Here is a 21,832-nt window from a genome sequence, read left to right as displayed (position 1 = left end):
TGCAAAGCCCATTGGCCAAGGCATCGTCTCCCATAAACTGTGCTTGGATGATGTATCAGTTTTCTAGGGTTGCCATAACAAAATACCACACACTGGGTGGCTAAGACAACAGAAATTTATTCTCTCACAGTTTTGGAGGCTAGAAGTCTGAGATCACAGTGTTGGCACGGTTGGTTCCTTCTGAGGGTATGAGAAAGAATCCTGTTCCATGCCTCTTCTTTGATGTTCCTTGGCTTGTAGACACAGTACCCCAATGTCTGCCTTCATCTTCACGTGGTGTTCTTTTTATGAGGATGCCAGTCATGTTGGATTAGGGGGGTCTGCTCTTCTCCAGTATGACCTTACCTTAACTAATTACATCTACAATGACCCTATTTCCAAGTATGATTGCATTCTTGGGGGTGAGGATTTCAACATATCTTTTCTTTTTTAACATCTTTATTGGTGTATAATTGCTTTACAATGGTGTGCTAGTTTCTGCTGTATAACAAAGTGAATCAGCTATATGTATACATATATCCCCATATCCCCTCCCTCTCGCATCTGCCTCCCACACTCCCTATCCCACCCCTGTAGGTGGTCACAAAGCACTGAGCTGATCTCCCCTTGCAATGCAGCTGCTTCCCACTAGCTGTCTATTTTACATTTGGTAGTTTATATATGTCAGTGCTGCTCTCTCACTTTGTCCCAGCTTACCCTGCCCCCTCCTCGTGTCCTCAAGTCCATTCTCTATATCTGCGTCTTTATTCCTGTCCTGCCCCTAGGTTATTCAGAACCTTTTTTTAAGATTCCATATATATGTGTTAGCATACAGTATTTGTTTTTCTCTTTCTGACTTACTTCACTCTTTATGACAGACTCTAGGTCCATCCACCTCACTACAAATAACTCAATTTCGTTTCTTTTTATGGCTGAGTAATATTTCATTGTATATATGTGCCACTTCTTCTTTATCCATTCATCTGTCGATGGACACTTAGGTTGCTTCCATGTCCTGGCTATTGTAAATAGAGCTGCAATGAACATTGTGGTACATGACTCTTTTTGAATTATGGTTTTCTCAGGGTATATGCCCAGTAGTGGGATTGCTGGGTCATATGGTAGATCTATTTTTAGTTTTTTAAAGAACCTCCATACTGTTCTCCATAGTGGTTGTATCAGTTTACATTCCCACCAGGAGTGCAAGAGGGTTCCCTTTTCTCCACACCCTTTCCAACATTTATTGTTTGTAGATTTTTTGATGATGGCCATTCTGACTGATGTGAGGTGATACCTCATTGTAGTTTTGATTTGCATTTCTCTAATAATTAGTGATGTTGAGCATCTTTTCATGTGACTCTTGGCCATCTGCATGTCTTCTTTGGAGAGATGTATATTTAGGTCTTCTGCCCATTATTTATTTTTTTATTTTTTTATTTTTTTTGGCTGTGTTGGATCTTCGTTTCTGTGTGAGGGCTTTCTCTAGTTGTGGCAGGCAGGGTCCACTCCTCATTGCGGTGCGCGGGCCTCTCACTACCGCGGCCTCTCTCTTGTTGCAGAGCACAGGCTCCAGACGCGCAGGCTCAGTAGTTGTGGCTCACGGACCTAATTTCTCCGCGGCATGTGGGATCCTCCCAGACCAGGGTTCTGCCCATTTTTTGATTGGGTTGTTTGTTGTTTTGATATTGAGCTACATGAGCTGTTTGTATATTTTAGAGATTAATCCTTTGTCTGTTGCTTCATTTGCAAATATTTTTTCCCATTCTGAGGGTTGTCTTTTCGTCTTGTTTAAGGTTTCCTTTGCTGTGCAAAAGCTTTTAAGTTTCATTAGGTCCCATTTGTTTATTTTTGTTTTTATCCATTTCTCTAGGAGGTGGGTCAAAAAGGATCTTGCTGGGATTTATGCTATAGAATGTTCTTCCTATGTTTTCCTCTAAGAGTTTTATAGTGTCTGGCCTTACATTTAGGTCTTTAATCCATTTGGAGTTTATTTTCCTGTATGGTGTTAGGGAGTGTTCTAATTTCATTCTTTTACATGTAGCTGTCCAGTTTTCCCAGCACCACTTATTGAAGAGGGTGTCTTTTCTCCATTGTATATTCTTGCCTCCTCTATAAAGATAAGGTGAGCATATGTGTGTGGGTTTATCTCTGGGCTTTCTATCCTGTTCCATTGATCGATATTTCTGTTTCTGTGCCAGTACAATACTGTCTTGATTACTGTAGCTTTGTAGTATAGTCTGAAGTCAGGGAGGCTTATTCCTCCAGCTCTGTTTTTCTTTCTCAAGATTGCTTTGGCTATTTGGGGCCTTTCGTGTTTCCATACAAATTGTGAAATTTTTTGTTCTAGTTCTGTGAAAAATGCCAGTGGTAGTTTGGTAGGGATTGCACTGAATCTGTAGATTGCTTTGGGTAGTATAGTCATTTTCACAATGTTGATTCTTCCAATCCAAGAACATGGTATACCTCTCCATCTGTTTGTGTCATCTTTAATTTCTTTCATCAGTGTCTTGTAGTTTTCTGCATTCAGGTCTTTTGTCTCCTTAGGTAGGTTTATTCCTAGGTATTTTATTCTTTTATTTGCAATGGTAAATGGGAGTGTTCCCTTAATTTCTCTTTCAGATTTTTCATCATTAGTGTATAGGAATGCAAGAGATTTCTGTGCATTAATTTTATATCCTACTACTTTACCAAATTTATTGATTAGCTCTAATAGTTTTCTGGTAGCATCTTTAGGATTCTCTATATATAGTATCATGTCATCTGCTAACAGTGACAGCGTTACTTCTTCTTTTCCGATTTGGATTCATTTTATTTCTTTTTCTTCTCTGATTGCTGTGGCTAAAACTTCCAAAACTATGTTGAATAATAGTGGTGAGAGTGGGCATCCTTGTCTTGTTCCTGATTTTAGAGGAAATGGTTTCAGTTTTTTACCATTGAGAATGATGTTGGCTGTGGGTTTGTCATATATGGCCTTTATTATGTTTAGGTAAGTTCCCTCTATGCCTACTTTCTGGACAGGTTTTATCATAAATGGGTGTTGAATTTTGTCAAAAGCTTTTTCTGCATCTATTGAGATTATCATATGGCTTTTATCTTTCAGTTTGTTAATATGGTGTATTGCATTGATTGATTTGCATATATTGAAGAACCCTTGCATTCCTGGGATAAACCCCACTTGATCATGGTGTATGATCCTTTTAATGTGCTGTTGGATTCTGTTTGCTAGTATTTTATTGAGGAATTTTGCATCTATGTTCATCAGTGATATTGGTCTGTAGTTTTCTTTTTTGGGGACATCTTTGTCTGGTTTTGGTATGGTGGCCTTGTAGAATGAGTTTGGGAATGTTCCTCCATCTGCTATATTTTGGAAGAGTTTGAGAAGGAGAGGTGTTAGCTCTTCTCTAAATGTTTGATGGCTTCACCTGTGAAGCCATCTGCTCCTGGGCTTTTGTTTGTTGGAAGATTTTTAATCACAGTTTCAATTTCAGTGCTTGTGATTCATCTGTTTATATTTTCTATTTCTTCCTGGTTCAGTCTTGGAAGGCTGAGCTTTTCTAAGAATTTGTCCATTTCTTCCAGGTTGTCCATTTTATTGGCATATAGTTGGTTGTAGTAATCCCTCAAGATTCTTTGTATTTCTGCAGTGTCAGTTGTTACTTCTCCTTTTTCGTTTCTAATTCTGTTGATTTGAGTCTTCTCCCTTTTTTTCTTGATGAGTCTGGCTAGTGGTTTATCAATTTTGTTTATCTTCTCAAAGAACCAGCTTTTAGTTTTATTGATCTTTGCTATTGTTTCCTGCATTTCTTTTTCATTTATTTCTGATCTGATCTTTATGATTTCTTTCCTCCTGCTAACTTTGGGGGTTTTTTGTTCTTCTTTCTCTAATTGCTTTAGGTGTAAGGTTAGGTTGTTTATTTGAGATTTTTCTTGTTTCTTGAGGTAGGATTGTATTGCTGTAAACTTCCCTCTTAGAACTGCTTTTGCTGCATCCCATAGGTTTTGGGTCATTGTGTTTTCATTGTCATTTGTTTCTTGGTATTTTTTGATTTCCTCTTCGATTTATTCAGTGATCTCTTGGTTATTTAGTAACATATTGTTTAGCCTCCATGTGTTTGTATTTTTTACAGTTTTTTTCTTGTAACTGATATCTAGCCTCATAACATTGTGGTCGAAAAGATACTTGATACGATTTCAATTTTCTTAAATTTACCAAGGCTTGATTTGTGTCCCAAGATATGATCTACCCTGGAGAATGTTCCATGAGCACTTGAGAAGAAAGTGTATTCTGTTGTTTTTGAATGGAATGTCCTATCAATATCAATTAAATCCATCTTGTTTAATGTGTCATTTAAAGCTTGTTTTTCCTTATTTATTTTCATTTTGGATGGTATGTCCACTGGTGAAAGCGGGGTGTTAAAGTCCCCTACTATGATTGTGTTACTGTCAATTTCCCCTTTTATGGCTGTTAGCATTTGCCTTATGTTTTGAGGTGCTCCTATGTTGTGTGCATAAGTATTTACAATTGCTATATCTTCTTCTTGGATTGATCCCTTGATCATTATGCAGTGTCCTTCTTTGTCCCTTGTAATAGTCTTTATTTTAAAGTCTATTTTATCTGATATGAGAATTGCTACTCCAGCTTTCTTTTGATTTCTATTTGCCTGGAATATCTTTTTCCATCTCCTCACTTTCAGTCTGTATGTGTCCCTAGGTCTGAAGTGGGTCTCTTGTAGACAGCATATATACAGGTCTTGCTTTTGTATCCATTCAGCCAGCCTGTGTCTTTTGGTTGGAGCATTTAATCCGTTCACATTTAAGGTAATTATCGATATGTATGTTCCTATTACCATTTTCTTAATTGTTTTGCACTTGTTTTTTAGGTCCTTTTCTTCTCTTGTGTCTCCCACTTAGAGAAGTTCCTTTAGCATTTGTTGTAGAGCTAGTTTGGTGGTGCTGATTTCTCTTAGCCTTTGCTTGTCTGTAAGGCTTTTGATTTCTCCATCAAATCTGAATGAGATCCTTGCTGGGTAGAGTAATGTTGGTTGTAGGTTTTTCCCTTTCATCACTTTAAATATGTCCTGCCACTCTCTCTGCCTTGCTGTTTCTGCTGAGAAATCAGCTGTTCACCTTATGGGGGTTCCCTTGTATGTTATGTGTCATTTTTTGTTGCTTTTAATAATTTTTCTTTGTCGTTAATTTTTGCCAATTTGATTACTATGTGTCTCGGCGTGTTTCTCCTTGGGTTTTTCCTGCCTGGGACTCTCTGTGCTTCCTGGAGTTGACTGACTATTTCCTTTCCCATGTTAGGGAAGTTTTCAACTATAATCTCTTCAAATATTTTCCCAGACTCTCGCTTTTTCTCTAATTCCTCTGGGACTCCTATAATTTGAATGTTGGTGTGTTTAATGTTGTCCCAGAGGTCTCTGAGACTGTCCTCAATTCTTTTCATTCTTTTTTCTTTATTCTGCTCTGCAGTAGTTATTTCCACTATTTTATCTTCCAGATCACTTATCCGTTCTTCTGCCTCAGTTATTCTGCTATTGATTCCTTCTAGAGAAGTTTTAATTTCATTTATTGTGTCGTTCATCATTGTTTGTTTGCTCTTTAGTTCTTCTAGGTCCTTGTTAAACGTTTGTTGTATTTTCTCCATTCTATTTCCAAGGCTTTGCATCATCTTTACTATCATTACTCCGAATTCTTTTTCAGGTAGATGCCCAATTCCTGTCCAGTTGTTTGGTCTGGTGGGTTTTTACCTTACTCCTTCATCTGCTGCGTATCTCTCTGTTGTCACATTTTGCTTAACTTACTGTGTTTGGGGTCTCCTGTTCATGGGCTACAGGTTCATAGTTCCTGTTGTTTTTGGTGTCTGCCCCCTGTGGGTAAGGTTGATTCAGGGGCTTGTGTAGGCTTCCTGATGGAGGGGACTGGTGCCTGTGTACTGGTGGGTGGGGCTGGATCTTGTCTTTCTGATGAGCAGGATCGTGTCTGGTGGTGTGTTTTGGGGTATCTGTGAACTTAGTATGATTTTCGGCAGCCTCTCTGCTAATGGGTGGGGTTGTGTTCCTGTCTTGTTAGTTGTTTGGCATGGGGTGTCCAGCCCTGGAGCTTGTGGGCCGTTGAGTGGAGCTGGGTCTTAGCACTGAGATGGAGATCTCTGGGAGATCTCCCACCAATTGATATTATGTGGGGCCGGGAGGTCTCTGGTGGTCCAATGTCCTGAACTCGGTTTTCCCACCTCAGAGGCTCAGGCCTGACACCCAGCCAGAGCACCAAGACCCTGTCAGCCACACCACTCAGAAGAAGATGGAGGGAAAAAAGAAAGAAAAAATAAATAAGTAATAAAATAAAATAATTAAAATTAAAAAATAATTATTAAAAATAAAATTTTTTTTTAAGTAATAAAAAAAGAGGAGCGCAACCAAACCAATAAACAAATCCACCAATGATATCAAGTGCTAAAAACTATACTAAGATAAACATAAAAATCAGAAACAAGTCAGTCGCAGACAGCAAACACCAAGCCTACCGTTGCTCCCAAAGTCCACCGCCTCAATTTTGGGATGATTCATTGTCTATTCAGGTATTCCAGAGATGCAGGGTACATCAAGTTGATTGTGGAGATTTAATCCGCTGCTCCTGAGGCTGCTGGGAGAGATTTCCCTTTCTCTTCTTTGTTCGCACAGCTCCTGGGGTTCAGCTTTGGATTTGGCCTCACCTCTACATGTAGGTCGCCTGAGGGCATCTGTTCCCTGCCCAGACAGGACAGGTTTAAAGTAGCAGCTGATTAGGGGGCTCTGGTTCACTCAGGCCTGGGAGAGGGAGGGGTACGGAATGCTGGGCGAGCCTGCAGCAGCAGAGGCCGCCATGACATTGCAACAGTCTGGGGTGCACCGTGTGTTCTCCTGGGGAGGTTGTCCCTGGATCACGGCAGTGGCAGGCTGCACCGGCTCCTGGGAGGGGAGGTGTGGATAGTGACCTGTGCTTGCACATAGGCTTCTTGGTGGCTGCAGCAGCAGCCTTAGCATCTCATGCCCGTCTCTGGGGTCCGTGCTGATAGCCGCAGATCATGCCTATCTCTGGAGCTCATTTAGGCAGTGCTCTGAATCCCCTCTCCTTGCTCACCCCGAAACAATGGTCTCTTGCCTCTTAGGCGGGTCCAGACTTTTTCCCAGACTCCCTCCCGGCTAGCTGTGGCGCACTAGCCCCCTTCAGGCTGTGTTCACGCAGCCAACCCCAGTCCTCTCCCTGGGATCTGACCTCCGAAGCCCAAGCCTCAGCTCCCAGCCCCCGCCCACCCCGGCGGGTGAGCAGACAAGTCTCTCGGGCTGGTGAGTGCTGGTCGGCACCGATCCTCTGTGTGGGAATCTCTCCACTTTGCCCTCTGTGCCCCTGTTGCTGCGCTCTCCTCCGTGGCTCCGAAGCTTCCCCCCTGCCACCCCCCCACCCCTGTCTCCGCCAGTGAAGAGGCTTCCTAGTGTGTGGAAAGTTTTCCTCCTTCACAGCTCCCTCCCAGAGGTGCAGGTCCCATCCCTATTCTTTTGTCTCTGTTTTTTCTTTTTTCTTTTGCCCTACCCAGGTACGTGGGGGAGTTCCTTGCCTTTTGGGAAGTCTGAGGTCTTCTGCCAGCGTTCAGTAGGTGTTCTGTAGGAGTTGTTCCACATGTAGATGTATTTTTGATGTATTTGTGGGGAGAAAGGTGATCTCCACATCTTACTCCTCTGCCATCTTGAAGCACCCCCCTCAGTTCACTTCTGTATCGCCACTCACCCGGCATGGCACCCGGCACCCCAGCACATTTTGCTTCATTTGCTTCAATCACCCCAGCTGATTGCTTCATTCTGTTTGTTACCAGTGTATCTTTTTTAAAAAACTGCTTGATTGAGATACAATTCACATACCATACGACTCACCCATTTAAAGTATGTAATTCAATGGTTTTTAGTATATTCGCAGAGCTGTGCAATCATCACTACAATTAATTTTAGAACATTTTTATTGCCCACAAAGGAAACGCTGTGCTGATTCTCAATCACTCTCCATTTCCTCCAACAGTCTCTAACTTTAGCAATCACTATTCTACTTTCTGTCTTTATGGATTTGCCTCTTCTGGATATGGGTATAAATGGGATAATACAATATGTGTAATCAAATTTCATCCATATTGTAGCACATATCAGTACTTCATTTATTTTTATTGCCAAACAGTATTCTATTTTATGGATAAACATGTTTTATCCAATATTTGATGGACATTTGCATTGTTTCCACCTTTTGGCTACTTAAATGGTAACATATGAATATGAATGTTTAGATGCTCTGTACAAGTTTTTGTGTATCCAAAAATTGGGTCAGGTGGTAACTCTGTGTTTAACCTTTGAAGAAACTGTCAAACAGTTTTTCTAAAGCAGCTGTGTCATTTTACGTTCCAAGTAGCGGTATATGAGGGCTCTGATTTCTCTACATCCTCACCATCTCTTGTTATCTTTTTTATTGTAGCCATCCTAGTGGGTGTGAAGGTTTATCTCACTGCAGTTTTGATTACATTTCCTTGATGGCTAATGATGGTAAGCATCATTTCATGTGTTTATTCAGTCAGTTATACATCTTCTTTGGAGAAATGTCTATTTGGTTCCTTTGCACACTTTTTGATAGGGTTATTTGTCTTCTTATCATTTGATATATCACTTTTATCATTGTGTTATTTGAACTCTTAATATAAAGAGTTATCAACATATTCTAGGTATGTCACAGATATATAATTTGCAAAAAAATTTTCCCATTCTATGGATTGTCTTTTCACTTTCTTGATGATGTCTTTTGAAGCACAAAAGTTTATTTTTGATGAAGTCCAGTTGATAGTTTTTTTTTCTTTTGTTACTTGTGCATTTGGTGTCACATGTGTATCTTGAACAACATACATACTACATATGTACTACAATAGCTCTTACCTGACAGTATTTAAATATTATTGCCTTGACTCTTCCTGATGGGACTCTGAGCTCCCTGGCAAGGAGCAGGGGGAATGGGGAACAATCATGCCTTAGTAAATTTGTATCCTTAATAGTCCCAAGTGGTTGTTCTCATTCTAGCAAAGTGGTTAAGGACATGGGCTCTCCAATCAGGTGCCCGGGTTCGAATCCCCTCTCTGCCACCATCACTGTGACCTTGAGCAAATTACATAGACTCACCAGGCTTCAGGGATTTCAACTGTAAAATAGGGAAAATAGCAACCAATTAGCATTATCCTGAGGATTAACTGGGTAATGCATGTAAGGTGGTTGGCACAAGGCCTTGGACTCACTAACTATGTTAGCTGGACCATTATTATCTCAGTACCTGGCAGAGAGTAGACATCCAATAAACGCTTGTTGAATCAATGACTGATAAAAAGGGTCATTTAGGAGAGCAACCCAATCTCTATGTAGAGTAACAATCCTGGTGCCTAGGGGGACAAACAGAAACTTCTACTCTCTTGGAGAGGGATATCTAAACCAGTCCATACCTACCGGGTGTGGGGTCCCATCTGGCACACTCTCCAGATAAGACTTTTCTTGACCTGGGCATTTCTCCCACCTTGAAATGTCTGTTTACACAGCTCACCCTTTGAGGATCCTGGGGACAGTATCTTCTGCTGCTCTTGCTTAATTGTCTCCTAAACATACAAAGAAAGTAGATAATTGTTCCAGGAGGAAATACTGCTGGGCTTTGATTCCTAAGCTGGCATTACAGAGATGTCAGCATTTCTTACAAAGTCCCCAAGCACAAGCTTTGCACAAGCGCTCTATCCCTTGGGTCATTATTTTGTGACATTTGTTAAGAAATATGCTTTCTATTTTACAGTCAGAAGCTTCTTATCCTAAGTGTGTTTCTTTCCTTTGTCTTGGTGGGACTGAGGCTGAGTTCACTGGCCACTGAGCTTAAGTCAATTTTTAATTAATTGCTGCTACCAAGTGGAGGCAGATTCTGGTCGTGGGGATGCTACCCATGGGAAAGGACAAAGCATGCGAAAATCTAAGATGAGTTAAAGGATCATCACAACAAAAAGCAAATATAAATGAACTTAGTTATTTTACCAAAATATGTAGATTGAGATTACTTTAAATTCAGTTTTTCTTATTCTTTGGGAAGCTCAAAAGTTATTATCCATCGTTCCCAAAATAAGAAAAATAGGATGGCTGTTTTTTTTGGAGCTGCCATTATTGGGTTCATCACAAGCCTGATCTTTTCATTGAAGCAGGTCCCTTAATGCCTGTGCTGGGAAGTGAGTTCAGCTTTATTCTAGTTGATGACTGATGTTTGCTCAAAGGTGTTTTCTTTCTTGGATTTTACCTGAATTGTGTGTGTGTGTGTAGGACTGGGGTTGGGAAGGATGAGAATACAGATCAGTAGAGGTCAGAGGAGGCTTCAGGCCCCTCATCTGTGGAAAGGATGGCAGCCCTCTAGGTATGTAGAAGGACAATCGCTGCTACCACCTTTTCACTCCCTAACACCAATCCTATGAGCACAGAATATCTCCATTCTCCCCTCAAAGGTCTTCCTAAAACAGGTTGACTCTACTATTCCTCAACCCTCAAGTCTGCTGCAGTATCAGAGACAGAAAACATGATATCATAGAATAGCAAGGAACTACGAGTCAGAAGACGTGGATTTGAATTCAGTTCTGCTGCTTATCTTGGGGAAGTTGCCTAATCAAACCTGAGTCTAACTGACTTCAACACCAGTGCCCAAAAGAGGCTCAACCTCTCTCATGAAGAGCCTTGAATGATATGCTGAGATGTTGAATGCTATTGGGCGGGCATATCAACATCCATTGTAATATGGGTGTGAACCAGGGCTCCCAGGCCACGAGCAGAGGGGAGCTGAGACTGGCATGATGACAATAGTTACAAGTCACCTGCAGCAGCCATGAGAGCCCTCCCACCAGTTGTACGCACGCTGTCCCTGCACTGCTGATGCAGGTGCCTTGCTGCCCAGCATGCCGTGGGGACTGGGGGAGGTGGGGGGAGGGCATGTAGGATATTTCAGTTTTTATTTCTTTTATGATACAGCTCCTTCGCTTTAGGATTCAGCATGAGCCCATTGGGATGAAGGGCAAGCTACAGACAGACCCCATGCTGGGCTCAGGCCTCTGTTCACCTCTCCCATTGGCTCACTGTCTCTAAACCAAACTTGTGCTCTTTTCCAGAAGTCTCCTGGCCTCCTCATGCAAACAGGTTCTCAATAGACAGTTCCCTCTAAGGCTAGTCATATGCACCTCCAGGGGTAACTACAGCCTGGCTTCAAACCAGGCCCCTCCAGCCATGTTTGCCTTCTTATGTCCAGGTATGCCCTTTGAGAAATGGGTTCATGTCTCACATTGAATGCATTTTCCACCAGCTTTATTGTGAAGACCAATTAGATGTTTTATTGTATGAATCATCTTAAGGCCATGCATTCTTGACAGGGGCAATATCACCCCAAGGGAGTGAAAATGGGTGCTTGGTTATATGCTTTATGCATAAAGCACATACATATAAATAGTGTACATATATACAAAATATTGGTGGTATTACAATTTCATTGGGGAAATTAGGGAAAAAGTGTCTAAAAGGCTACTTAGGGGCAATAATGAAAAAAAGTTGAGAAACACTCTTAAGACCCTAAGATAAAAGGAATATGTATGTAAATTAAAAATATACTTTCTGTGTGATTATCTTTCTGTCCATGCTTATTAATAGACCATTTCCATGTAACAAAAATATTAGTAAAACAAAATGAATGTTGAAGACTCCTGTTTCAGAATGTGTCTACAGGTGTTAAACATTTCAAGAAATCTCTTACATAGGCTGTATTTGGAGTACTTCATATATTTGGAATTCTGTGCTTTCTTAAATGAAAACATAGAAATTCCCCAAATGGTTTTATTGGCGTTGGTTACCATCCTTGAATTTGAATGGAAAGCCATTTACACATCTGTGATCAATTAGCTTTTGATTATTGGCTAATAATACACATTTAAATATATCCAGGAGACAGATATTATGGTTCAATACAATAATTAAATTAGTGCTATGATTGAAAATATTTTAATCTTTTATCAATCTAGGGCACTCATGGAAGGAATATTTATTATTTTATTTTAGTGCACAATTTACAAAGAGCTTTCAAATAACTTCATTTGCTAATCGTACAACTCATTTCACCCTCACGAGTCCTATAAAGTTAAGATTATTATCAATTTACCATTTTCATTTTAGAGATAAGGAAGCTGAGGCTCAGTCAGCTTAAATGATTTGTTTAAGAGACTTAGCTGCGAAGAGTGTGTATGACCTCAGGCTGCCACAGCAGTGCATCAGAGACTGGGTGGTATAGGTGAGGAAAAAGTCTTTTTCCTACAACCCTCTTAGGTTCTGTGCCTGGGGACCGCTTGAACTGGGCTGACAAAAGACAGATTAACAAGAGAAAAACAGAAGTTTGTCATATTTACATATGGGAGCAGTCAGAGATCAGTAACTCAAAGCGTGGTTAGAATTTAGGCTTACATACCATTTCAGCAAAGGAACAATACATTTTTAGAGAGATCACAAGACAAAGGAAAAGAACCTTGAGTCTCTAGGAGCAAGAAATTTTGGGAAGGCAAATACAGAGGGAACTAATGGTACATAAAGGCTAGTTAGTGAAGTTTGCTTATGTAGATTCCTCTGGTGCCATCTCTAGGCTGGTAAGGGATTAAAGTTGTCTCTGATGATTAACTTTTGTCCTTCCTGGTAGAATAGGGAGGAAATTTATGTCCTATTTTTAGGCAAATAGGGGAAACACAGAGCTCTTTTCTCGTATCCACTTATTCTCGACTGCCTTCAGCTCAAAATAATCCTTATGCCAAAGTAATATATTCTGGGGTGGCATATTCTACCACTCTACCATGGCTTAAACAACAGAAATTTATTTCCTCACAGTTCTGGAGGCTGGAAGTCCAAGAGTAAGATGCCAGCAGTGTTGGTGTCTGGTGAGCCCTCTCTTCCTCGCTTGCAGATGGCCACCTTCTTTCTGAGCCCTCACAGGGCTCATGTGGGGAGAGGAAAAGATCTCTGGTGTCTCTTCCTCTTCTTATAAGGTCACCAATCTTATCAGATTAGGGCCCCACTGTTATGACTTCATTTAACCTTAATTACCTCCCTATGGGTCCTAGCTCCAAACAGAGTCACATTGGGGGTTAGGGCTTGAACATATGAATTTGGCAAGAGGGGAGACACAATTCAGTCTGTAACAGAGTGGCAATGGGATCTGAATTCCTCCTCTGACTCCCAAGCCTGTTCTTCTTTGTCCCATCACATGACCCCTCCACGTGCTGGCATCCATCCTCTGAGCCAGGGCCAGAACACTAGCAGCAAACCTAGAGCAGGCAGGCAGCTGTCTGATTCTGGGGTGACTGCTAGAGTTGGGAGGAAGGTGTGCATCATCTGTATCAGGGGGAAGAAGGGCAGGGGGAAAGGCAAGGTTGCCCTTGATGTGGCCACTGCCTTAATTCAAGTGCTTATTATCTTTTGCCTTGACTCTTAGAAGAGTCCCCTGCTTACTTTCCCTGCCTCTAGACTTGTCCCACTCTATTCCATCCCCCAAACAGACAACAGAGTCCTTTTTCTAAAATGCAAGTCTAATCACCTCTTTACTGTGCTTAAAACTATTCAGTGTTTCTCAATATCTAGATAAAGTCAAATTCCTTACGTTTGCATTTAAGACCCATCATGACCTTGGCCAGGACCACATCTCTGACAAAATTTCCTGTCCTTCTCTGTCATATTAAACATTCCAGCTACACAAAACTCCCTTTTATTCTCTCCAGTACAGTTCAAGTTGAAAATGTTTACTTTTATTTATAAACTTAGCTCAGATGGCATCTCTTCTAGAAATCTTCCCCCCAGATCCCTCCTAAAAAACTTAACCATTCTTTTCTTTCTGAAGCCATGATAATTCGATTATAAAAAGCAGTTACCCTCTATTGGAATTGTCTCTGTTTTTATTTCCCCTAATGGAACGTGGGCCTCCTGTAGAACAGGGGCTCAGAAAATACTTGCTGGACAAATGAGTGTTTTGTCATGAGATGGCAGGTCCCTCACTCAGGTGTGTTTCTTCATCTTCTCCATCCCTCAGCAAGCAACAAAGCCAGCCTTTTCCTATGGGAACTTCCAACTCTGGTTATTCTCCATCTCTAAAGGCTGATAGATAATCTCGATCAACAAATTGACCCTCATAGATTTTCTGCAGTTATAGCAAATATCACCAGGAAAACTGGAGTCCTCCCCATACTTGGTAACCATCACTTCATCCCCTCTTCTATTTGGAGTAATACTTCTGTGCCTTATGTGGCAGCCCAACTCCATATAGCTTTTAGAACTCTGGGGGGTCTCTAAGGCTCACAGGAAATCAGTCCTCCATGCCTTCCTACAACAAGCAAAGGCCCCCCAGAAGGTCCAGATTTGACCTGGAAGGTCAAACACCAGCCCTGGAAAAATCCCTTTGGTCAGAGGCCAGACTTGGTGCTTAACTCACCACCTTCAGCCAATTGTCTCTTTAACTAATTGGTCGGTCAATTGTTACAGCTTTTTCCATCTGACCAGCTGTTGAACTCCGAGGTCTATCACTTCCTTCCCAACTTGAGATATACTCAATCCTCCACAGAAGCCTTTTCTGTCTGGCTCAGATTCCACTCTTCGTTCTCTCTCCTTCCTTCTTCTCCTTGAGCCAAACCACCTTCAGTGTTGACCCAAGGAGAGAAAGACCTCAGTGGAACATTAAAATTCTGCTGCTTTATGACAGAAGGGAGGGATTGCAGTCTGTAACAAAATTGTCTTTAGTCAAACACACAGACCGTTCCTGAAGATTATTAAGATGGTTCTTTATTTTAGGATCAAGTGGTCTATTCCAGCCTATACAGAATCCACACTGTGGATTCAACGGTTCATATATGGCTTCTCCATCCTGTCTAAATTGCCTCAACCATCTTTTGTTGGCATTACGCCTGGTACAAGACTCCCGGAGGGTTCCATATACTCATCCCTACGGCAACAAAGGGTAACGTTTCTGAAACTTCTTTCTTGAACTCTTTTCTATAATCTCCTCTACACTTTATATCCTCATTTTATTCCAATTACTATCACACCGCAAGAATCTTTCATGTGTTTTTACATGTTCTTCACAATTGTTATAACTTAATAGTTCCTCCAGTGAATATAAATACATTTAAAATTATTTTCCTTTTATTTACTAATTATATGATGTTATTTTTCACTCGTATATAACACGTCAATGAATATCTTCACAAAATAGATTTTTTAAAATTCTTTTGACTTACTTCCTTAGGATTAATTTTTAGTGATGGAATGACTGGGTCACTGGAGATGCATATCACTATGACCCTTTCTAGCTATTATTATCTGGCCTTATATACATGGCACCAACTCTGTGCAGGTGCCTGTTTGAGAGCAAGGTCACCCACACTGAGGGCTATGGCTTTCCATTTGTCTTTACTAATTAAATACATACAAAATACTATTTTCAGTTCCATTCCAGTTGCCATATAAGTCATGGCCAGCACCTTCAAAGTACAACTTCTTATTAAGGCATGGTCAACTCAGACTTTTTGAGCACCACTAACTTAAATCAAATTTTTCAAGCCCCACTAACTAAACTGCCATTTTCAAGTTCCTTTAAATCCCATCTCAACTTTGGTTCAAGACCTGTTTCACTACTGGAAAGGTGACATCCTGTACCTGTTTCATGGGGTTCTTCCCTGTCTCCCTCCCCTCTTTCCCGTCCTTATCTACACTGGTGTCTACACAGGTGGCATCTCTCTAGATAGTGCATCGGCTCTGCCGTGGGAGTTACGTCTAACTCTGCATTTCTTTCCCTAGAAACATGTTTTGACTCCTTATTCCAAATGCTCAGGATTATTCCAACAATGCTGTCAGAGCCCAAAATAGCTTGGAAAATTTTCTTTGGAAATTGTTTTCAAAAGCCATAGGCATGCCCTTTTGAATCTCCTTATTGGTGGCAAAACTTGGTATTTAGAAGATAGATTTTAGTTTTTGGAAGGAAACTAGTATCTTTTACATATTTTTCATATCAGACAGGATCCTGTCAGAAGCTAGAAACCATGCCATTATTTCAGTGGAGAGAATTTAATATAAAGAGAACTGCTTCCCAGATAGAAGAGAACTACACAGGCAAAAAGGGGAAACTGAGGTATCATGAAGGTCGTAGCTGCAGGAGGCAGTTGCCTCCCCTAAGGACGAGGGAACAAAGGGAAGATGTTGGGATTACAAACTTAGAAGTTTGCAGAAGGGGCCTGCAGAGCTGGGACTCGGCCCTTGAGGGAGAGGGTGTGCTCCGATGGAACTGGTGCTATGACCTTGGAGCCCAGAGAAGAGGCCCCTCAGAGCTGGGATTCTGACTCCTGAGGAGGAGGTGCCGGTGGCTAATGCTGTCTTTCCGAGCGGTCACATTGAGGTTGGTTCTAAGAGTGTGGAAGGGCAGCAAACTAGAACCACCTGTGCTGCTGGAAGCAGCAGCTGCTGGAGGGTGAAGAGTGTTGCTGGGGCAACGCTGATAGGAGCCGGAAGCAAACAAAGGAGAAAGTCTCCACTCCCTCCTCCAACCCTCAAGTTCCCTATGGCATCCCTGATAGGCAGAGCCTAACAAGGAGAGAGCTGGCAAAGGAAAAGTGTCATTTGCAGGGGCCCAGCCCCAGTATCAGAAAGTAGAGTGAGGAGGAGGGGAAAACTGGAGCCCAGAAACAATGGCTTAATAACGAGCAACCCACCAGGTACCAGGCACTCGGTAAGTTTTGTTTTGTTTTGTTTTTAATTTATTAATTTATTTATTTTATTTTTGGCTGTGTTGGGTCTTCGTTTCTGTGCAAGGGCTTTCTCTAGTTGCAGCAAGCGGGGGCCACTCTTCATCGCGGTGCGCGGGCCTCTCACTATCGCGGCCTCTCTTGTTGCGGAGCACAGGCTCCAGACGCGCAGGCTCAGTAATTGTGGCTCACGGGCCTAGTTCCTCCGCGGCATGTGGGATCTTCCCAGACCAGGGCCCGAACCCGTGTCCCCTGCATTGGAAGGCGGATTCTCAACCACTGCGCCACCAGGGAAGCCCACGGTAAGTATTTTGACCTAGGAGATCTTTAGTGCTCATGCCGCCCCTGTGATAGAGGAATTCTTGCCCTATTTCATGGACAAGGAAGTGGAGGCCCAGAGAGAGTAAATGACGTCGGTGGCCCTGAAATCAGGACACACGCATCTCCTCCCTTCGTGTTCACTGCTTCGTGTTCCGCTACATCTGCCCAAGTGAAGCTTCCTTCTGGACGACAAGGGAAGGAGTTTTCTTATTTCTGAGGGGGCTGTCATGAGGGGAGATAAGAAGGTAGAAAGGAAAGAGCCAGGGAGTTGGCATAAGGCTCTGCCATATATAATGTGATTCTTCCATGTGACCCGCTCTCCAAATCTTTAAAAAATTCTACCCAGCTCATGAAACATCTGGAGTAAGTGGATTTCTTGTGGAAATTGTTAAAAGGTCTGAACTTTGCACCGAGAGAGACTTGGAGAGGAATAAGGACAGCATCTGAAGATGCAGCACAAGACTTAGAGAGGGTAAACTCTTTGGTGGCAGAAATCTTGGGAAGTTTTATGATTTGCCTAGGCTGTGTAATTGGTTTACATTTTAAGACTTGGGAAGATCTAACTGACATTTTTCTTTACTTTAAAAAATTTTTTTATTTTATATTTAAGTATAGTTGATTTACAATGTTGTGTTAGTTTCAGGTGTACAGCAAAGTTATTCAGTTATACATATACATATATCTATTCTTTTTCAGATTTCTTTTCATATAGGTTATTACAGAATATTAAGTAGAGTTCCCTGTGCTATACAGTAGGTCCTTGTTGATTATCTATTTTATATATAGTAGTGTGTATATATCTAACTGATATTTGAATTATACCCATTTTATTTATTTATTTATTATTTATTTATTTTTATTTTGGCTGCGTAGGGTCTTAGCTGCAGCATGCGAGATCTTTAGTTGCAGCATGCGGACTTTCTTAGTTGGGGCATGCGAACTCTTAGTTGTGGCATGCCATGCGGGATCTAGTTCCCTGACAAGGGATTGAACCCGGGCCCCCTGCATTGGGAGTGAGGAATCTTTCCTACTGGACCACCAGGAAGTCCTGAAATTATACCCATTTTACAGATAGAGAATTTGAGACTGAGAAAGGGGTTAGGTAACATGACCAAGATCACATAGCTATTAAGTTGTAAACCTTGGATTTGAATTTAGTCAAATATATTTCCTCTCCAAAATGGAATGCACAGGAGAAGCCACAATAGTACTACTACCTACCATTTATTCAACATAGATTGCATGCCTGGAAATACACTGATTGCTTACTTTGTCTACCTACCAATTTCATAGGTAGACACTAGTATTCCTATTTTACAGATGAAAAACTGAGGCCAATATAGGCTAAATAATATGTTCTATTCACAGCCAGTAGTTAAGTAGAGCTGGAATCCCCACCTAAGTCTGTTGGACTCCCAAATCTTGTGCTTTCAACCAGTGCTTCTTAAACTCTAATGTGCCTGAAAATCACCCAGGGAATCCTGTTAAAGCAGATTCCTATGCAGTAGATCTGGGGTGAGGCTTGTGATGCCGCATTTCTAGTAAGCTTCCCGGTGATGCTGGCCCGTGAACCTCACTTTGAGTAGCAAGGCTCCTACGATGATGTCATACTGCTTCCCTATCCTGCCAAGCCCACCTCATCATCTCCAAGCTGGCTCACCACTGAGACCCCAGGAGGCCTCTTGGTCAAGCTCTGTCGTGATATGACACTCAGAGCTCATCCTTTTTCTCTTTCCTTCCTCTGAAAATGTTCATAATAAAGTAAGTAACTAAACAAATCCATCACCTGGCAGGTCATTAAGGAAAGCATGATTTTGCCCCCATGTGACTTCATTCAATTAATGATGCTGTCATTAAAGCCTATGACTATGTCAAGAAAATTAGCTTCAGGTGTTGGGTTGTTTTGGTTCTAGGCTCATTCCTATATTTTTTAAGTGGAATATTTGAAATATCATCACCTTTATTCCCCATCAGGGGCTTATAGCTCAGGCTGCCTAAGAAGTCCGACATATTGGGAGTCAGTGGGATGTTTACAGGAAGCGATTAACAACAGCCGTTTTTATCTCTTTCTATTAACATGAGGCTGCCCGTTGAGAATGTTTCCAGAACCATAGCATTTCTTGGGAGAAAGAGAAGCAAATGTAGCTTATGAAAAGTGCTGACAACTTCATAAGAGAACCCAAAGGGTGCTAACTAGGGATCTCCCACTCATATTGTCTGCCCACAGAATGGAAAGCCTTAAGGAAGATTAATTTCCCCTCTCTAACATAGAACATTTATCTTGTAAACTCTGTACATTGTAAACAATGTTTCTTTTAAAACTGACATGTTTCCCCCCTGCAGTCCCACCCCTTTTATTTCCAAACTTATCTCAAACTAAACCTCAGAAACCCAGCTCTCACTGTAAGTTGTTGCAGCAGAAATACAAAGAGAATCAAAATATATCTTGTGGTTTTTTTTGGCTCGGGTTTTAGAGCTGTGTTTGACCTTCAACAATAAGTTTGGAAAAATGCTTACGGAGTAAGCTTGCTTCTCTTTCACACAGGGGTGTCTGGGCTGGAGCACTGAGGAAGCCATTCAGGAAGGAGACAAATTTCATTGCTGGTGGGGGTGTCTGAGAGGGTCCTTGTTCTGCACCCTGATCCATGGGTGGACATCCTAGGACAGGAGAGGAAACAATAGAAACTGAGATAGTTGTCCTAGCATTCAGTGTGTTCCCTCCTATGAGAAGGTTCTGGGAACTTATATGTCTTTTCAAATATCACTTTCTATTCACCATATTTTGTGTGTCAATAGTTTGGTCATTTTGATTGTTGAATAACATGCTATCATGTGAATATGCCATAATTTGTTTATCCATTCACTTGTTGATGGACCTTTGGGCTATTTCCAGTTTTCGCTATTATGAATAAAGCTGATATGAATATTCATGTATTTTAAATAAACTTTAAAATTTTAGAATAGTTTCAGATGTGTAGAAAAAGTGCACAGGTAATACAGAGATTTTCTCTATATCACACAACCAGTTTCTCTTACTATTAACATCTTATATTAGGATCATGCATTTGTCACAGTTAACGAACCAATATTGACACAATGTCAACTAAAGCCCATCCTTTATTCAGATTTCCTTCATTTTTGCCTGATATTCTTTTACTGTTCCAGCATCCCCTCCAGAATACCATATACATTAAGTCGTCATGACTCCTTAAGCTTCTCTTTTCTGTGACAGTTTCTTGGACTTGCCTTGTTTTTTCACGACTTTGACAGTTTTGAGGAGTGCTGGTCAGATATTTTGTGGACTGTGCCTCAGTTGGGATGTGTTTGATGTTTCTCTTATGATTAGAGTAGGGTTATCGGTTTTGAAGAGGAATACCATAGAGGTAAAGTGCTACTCTCATCGCGTCGTATCAAATGTACGTACTACCAATGTGTTGGATTTTTTTCAATACTTTTTCTGCATCTTTTGAAATCATCATTTTGAAGTTTCTCCCATATATTCTATTAATGTTGTGGGTAATATTAATTGATTTTCAAATGTTGAATCAACTTTGAATTCCTGCGATAAACTTCACTTAGTCGTAATGTATTGTCCTTTTATGTATTCCACGGCATAATTTGCTAAAATTTAGCTGAAGATTTTGTGTCTATGTTTATGAGTTATATTGTTATTTTATTTTCTAACAATATCTTTGTTGGTTTTGTTATCAGAGAAATGCTGTCCTCATAAAGTGAGTTGAGAAATGTTCTATTTTCTGGAAGAATTTGTGTAAGATTGATATCATATCTTCCTTGAATGTTTGACAGGATTCACTGGTGAAGCCTCTGGGCTTGGGATTTTCTTTGTTAGAAGGTTTTTAATTATAAATTCCATTTCCTTAATAGATATATGGCTATTCATATTTTTATTTCTTCTTGAGTCTGTTTTAGTATGTTGTTTGTAAGTAATTTGTCCATTTCATCTAAACTCAAGTTTATTGGCATAAATGTGTTCATATTTCCTTATTATATCTTGAGTGTCTATAGGATATCTCCTGATATTCCTACTTTCATATTTTATATTGGCAATTTGAATTTTCTTTCTCTTTCCCTTCTTTCTTACCAGAGGTTTATCAATTTTAATAATATTTCAAAGAAGCAACTTTTGGCTTTTTAATTTCTCCTAATGTTTGTCTGTTTTCTGTTTCATTTATTTCTGCTTTCATCTTTATTATTTCTTTCCCTCCTCTTCCTTTGGTTTTACTTTGTTTTTTCCCTAGCTTCTTAGGTGAAAATTCTGAATTTTTTATTTTAAGGCTTTTTTTCTTTTCTGCTTTACTTTTTAAAGCTATAAATTTCACTCTAAGCACTGTTTTTGCTGCATCTCACACATTTTAATACATTGTGGTTTCATCATCTTTCATTTGAAACATTTCCCAGTTTCTCTTGTGATTTCTTCTGTGACTCATGGATTATTTAGAAGTGTGTTATTTAATTTCCAAATATTTGGGGGAATTTTCTAGATATTTTACTGTTATTGATTTCGATTCAGTTGTCTGTTGTAGCTAGAGACTGTACTCTGTAAGATTCTCTTTTGAAATGTATTGCAAATTATTTTTTAGTCTTGCCATGTGGTTGTGCCATTTCTTTTCCAAAAGAGATAAAATATATGTTCCTGCCTTTGACTTTCAAGTTCTTATGTGACTTGCTTTGGCCAATAGA

The 21,832-nt window shown here is 40.6% G+C and overlaps 1 protein-coding gene and 1 long non-coding RNA gene across 4 annotated transcripts in view; both read left to right on the top strand.

Annotated features, from left to right (window-relative positions):
- FAR1 (fatty acyl-CoA reductase 1) overlaps positions 1 to 4,214 on the top strand; it is a 118,917-nt gene extending 114,703 nt beyond the window's left edge. The window contains exon 15 of the mRNA XM_082341518.1: positions 4,194 to 4,214. Coding sequence (XP_082197644.1) covers positions 4,194 to 4,199 — 6 coding nt within the window. The 3' untranslated portion in view covers positions 4,200 to 4,214. The remainder of the gene's footprint in view (positions 1 to 4,193) is intronic.
- A 6,177-nt stretch (positions 4,215 to 10,391) lies between these two features.
- LOC309605624 overlaps positions 10,392 to 21,832 on the top strand; it is a 31,021-nt gene continuing 19,580 nt past the window's right edge. For all 3 annotated transcript variants that reach the window (XR_014231447.1, XR_014231448.1, XR_014231449.1), the window contains exon 1: positions 10,392 to 16,794. This is a non-coding gene — a long non-coding RNA (uncharacterized lncRNA). The remainder of the gene's footprint in view (positions 16,795 to 21,832) is intronic.

The sequence above is a fragment of the Balaenoptera borealis genome, assembly GCF_965194805.1.
Source record: "Balaenoptera borealis genome assembly, chromosome: 11".
NCBI classification, from domain to species: Eukaryota; Metazoa; Chordata; class Mammalia; order Artiodactyla; family Balaenopteridae; genus Balaenoptera; species Balaenoptera borealis.
Note: the sequence above shows the minus strand (reverse complement) of the source record. Positions and strands in the feature narration are given on the sequence as shown.